This window comes from Habropoda laboriosa, unplaced genomic scaffold (assembly GCF_001263275.1).
Source record: "Habropoda laboriosa isolate 0110345459 unplaced genomic scaffold, ASM126327v1 scaffold430, whole genome shotgun sequence".
In the NCBI taxonomy this organism is placed as follows: domain Eukaryota; kingdom Metazoa; phylum Arthropoda; class Insecta; order Hymenoptera; family Apidae; genus Habropoda; species Habropoda laboriosa.
The window spans coordinates 338,624-342,584 of NW_017100565.1; the positions used below are offsets into that span (position 1 = coordinate 338,624).

At 39.2% G+C, this 3,961-nt stretch overlaps 1 protein-coding gene across 1 annotated transcript in view; it reads left to right on the top strand.

Annotated features, from left to right (window-relative positions):
- Positions 1 to 1,440: 1,440 nt before the first annotated feature.
- The window catches only part of LOC108576622, a gene marked incomplete at its 3' end in the record, with an annotated part of 5,559 nt that continues 3,038 nt past the window's right edge, over positions 1,441 to 3,961 (top strand). Inside the window, 1 exon segment of the mRNA XM_017939644.1 lies at positions 1,441 to 1,548. Within this exon segment, the coding sequence (XP_017795133.1) occupies positions 1,441 to 1,548 (108 nt within the window).

Below are 3,961 nucleotides of genomic sequence, written 5' to 3' on the forward strand. Positions count from 1 at the left end.
GGGTCGGGCGTCCTCCTCGCTCATTCTCCGGCTTGTTCTGTCGGTTGGTGGCTTCGATAGAGAGTAGAAACTGGCCTGATAGAGGTATTAAGCGTAAGCTTGGGGACTCTGAGTCCTTCTTAGGACGGTCGACACTAATTGTACCCTACACAATATTGTTTGAAACCTCTGCCGAAACAGTCGAGGAATAATAGATATCTACTCTCAGCTATCTCATCTCAAGAGATACCTGGATAATTTCTGTTTACCCGGGTACTTTCTGATTACCCGAGTATCTCTTAATTAACAGCTCTAATTGCAACGAAGGTTCCATTACACGAAATATAAAGCGTGCAACGCGCGACTCTCTCCAAGAACAATTGAATAGTCAACCGAGGCGTTCCACGAGACGCCGCAGACCTTCTGGGCACCCGCGCGTCGGTAACCTAGAGAACTTCCTCTAGTCTAACAACAAAGAAAACGAATTCCAAGGAACGTTGTTTGTTTGTAAGTAGTCAAGGACATTTATAAAAAGTGTTTTATTTGTATACAATTTTGTACACTGTTGTATTATTTATCTACACTGCTAATTTTGTGCAAAAGTTTCCCACTTTCTTCTATTTCTTCATCAAATTACAACCTCAAGCAGTGGAAATTTTCAATTCACATCTTTCTTTAGTCCATTCTCCGCTAATCATACAAAGTACATTCCACGTAGACATTTTGGCCAGATATTGCGAGCAAAAATTGCCAAATTTTGAATAACTCCGAATGAAACTCGACACTATTTCTTTTTCTTAGATATAAGCAATAGATCATAGAATGCGATATTCTTCATTTTTATAAAATCCCAACAACTAACAAAAATGAAGAAGACAATATCGGCGTCCACTCATACCAAACAGATGGTCACTATGTCATTCTCCTATATACACCACTTACCCATTTCTCGAAACACTCCACCAATTTTCAAATAACTAAACTTGGCAAAACTGAAAAACAGAACAATCCGACTACATATAAGAAGAAGAATCGTGTTAAAAAAAGAACAAAAACAGAACACGTTCTCCTCTCAAAGAGACCTGTTGGCAGTCGAATTTGTAAGCCTCCTACGACGCTGTGTATATAAACAATCGTCCATTCTCAAAACTTCATTTCCCTTTTGGACCGGCTCACGATCCTTTAAGCCACTTCCTAAAAAAGCTTCATAGTCCCATTGGATGGACGACGACGAGGACGAGGACGACGTAATACGTAGGTCGGTGGTTGAGCGGTAAAAAAGCATCGGGCAAACGGAGATCGGCAGATAACAGCGATACCGAATCGGACAGGAGGCCGAACGGAAACGAAGAACGGAGCGGATGATCCCGGGCGGTGGCCGAGAGAAAACGAGAATCTCGTGGATGGCAGGTAGGAGGAAGAGGGGGGGCGAGAGCAGCTAGTGGTTCAGAGGCTGTGTCAATGTGTCAGAGAGACGGTCTCCATGCCGGGGTTGCCTTTTATGTCCACGTAATGTGGGACCCGGGGGAACTCCTGAGTGAAAGAAGTGGGGCCTCTACCACCATCTTTGCTCGGCCTAACCACCGGCTTTGTCACCCTTTTCTCCTCGAGCGCCGATCCTGGGAACATGACAGCACGAGATTTTACCTTCGTCCACGTGGCCCCAGCTATATTTACGAGCGTAGAGCAATATTGCTCTTTCTCTTCAACCTTTCGTTCTGGCCTCGGCCGTTTTCGTGCTGAATTTTAACGCGGGAATTTTTGCTCGGTTTTCTTGGTACAGGTCGCGTGTGTGTCGGTGAAGTTGCTCTCGAGATAGTTTATTGTTTAGATTGTGAACTAATGTACAGGGTGAACCGTGTAACGTGATTGTTTGAAGTTATTACGCGTCGTATAATATGGTTCAAAGAGACACTTTGGATGATTATGGTATAGTTTTCTTGGTTGTTCCTTTTTCGAAATTTTTAAGGTTGCTCTCAGTTTGTTGTTGATAAGTGTAGATATTTTGTTTGTCATCTACGCGAGCGTGTTGTAACTGGTGAGCTCTGTTTTGAACATCGTTTCAGCGTGGCGTAAGGAAATTAATAGATTTATCTACGAAAAACTGAAGTGATGTTGAAAACGTAAAGAAGAAAATTGACGAAAAGTATACATACTGTGATCATGTTAAAAGTCTCTTGGAAACATATTATGCGACCTAACAGAAATTTGGATCAGTCTACTAACAATAGAATGATTCAAAATGGTTCACCCTGTATATTAATTTACACTACCGGCCAAAAGTTTGGAATCATCTCCTACTTTTCATCAATATTAAATCTGCTGCTAATTTTTTATAGATTTGAAGTTTATCTCAATTCTACATTAATCAAGTTATCTCATATCAATTGATTCGAATGATAAAAAATTCTCAAAGTCGCTGACTTTTTTCTGGAAATTTTTGTGTAAATTGCAATGCTCAGTGATTCCAAACTTTTGATTCCAAACTAGATCTAGAACAAATGACTTAATTTAGTAAAAAAAATCCTCTATTCGTTATATTATCACTTATGCAATGTAAATTACTCGTCATAAAATAGAAACGAGCTCTTTTCTACATTCAGTGTGTTTCGAACTGACGAAACGACATTGGAACAAATCTGCTTATAAAGGATGACTGCGAGCTTCGGTACGTTTCTTCAAAGAGTAGCATACACGTACGAAAATTCTTTAAGAGGCGTTCTTTAAGTTTACTTTAAATGCTTTAATGCCGGGTTTAAGTTCGCCGGAATGATCAATAGAAGTTGAATACTAACTTCCTTAAATAACTCCAATGAAAAAGTATCTAATGCCGAGTCCACACTGGCCAGAACAGTTCGCGAGCAGAAGCAGCATCGTATCCTCAGTGACGAGTTCACTGCTCAAGAAAATGTCTACACTGCCGGCGAACATTGTTCGCGATTTGTTCGTGGAACATGATCGCCGGCAATGTGGACGATTCGGCGAACTGCGAGCAGATTACAGCGAACTCGTTTGCGAGCAGCGAACATGTTCGCTCGGAAGGATGTACATTAACCCTTTGCGCTCCTTTGCCGAGTGTGACTCGACATCAATTTTATTCACAGGTACTCCTATGTCGAGTCGCATTCGACATTTTTTAAGTGCCAGTTTGAACGGTGCTGTAGTCGTAAAATCAGCAGAAGGTAAGGTAAAGGTACCGGTAGTTGACCAGCTTTTAGAAAAACGTAAAAAATAAGGTTTTTATAAGTGATTCTCTTTTGAAAAAAATGCACCTGACATGCCAAGACATCTATCGATTAAATTTCAAAACAATTACATGTGAAATGAAGTATGCGTAGTAACAACGGACGTCTAAATCCATTAAGGTAAGTAATATGCCTCTATATTGCTATTTTCTTAACGTTTCTGTTAAGGTAAACAAATCCATACGTTGTGAACTCTTCGTGACTGAATTATTTATTTTTTAAATTCTCACAGCGTTTTATAAGCGATAAATGCAACATTTTTGTTATTCTAACCACAAAAAGCAATAGTTTATTGGGGGGGTCAAATTCTGAATCTTGTTATTCTAATAGTTTTAGAAGTTTACCGGGGTGGTCAATTACTGACGTGAGTTATTTAAATTTCTTTACGATTTATAATGTATCCATTTTGCATTTAACTTTGTTAAAAGTACAAAATATAGTTCTAAATTTCGTAGCATACTGCGTTTTAGTGGATGACCGCATGGTCAACTATTGACCGATCCACGGTCAATTATTGACTCCGTCCAGTGTCCACTTTTTTAAAATAACCATGTGCGTGATATTATAAACACCACCGGAAAATTAAAATGTATTTTCTTAATTATTTATTTTAGAAATATATTTATTTATTTTTTTTATTTTTTTTTATTTATTTTTATTTTTATTTCATCCATGGAAATGTACGGGCGATTATGGAAGTGGCCAGAGAAGCCTGATGTGCTGGACTATGAGTGGAA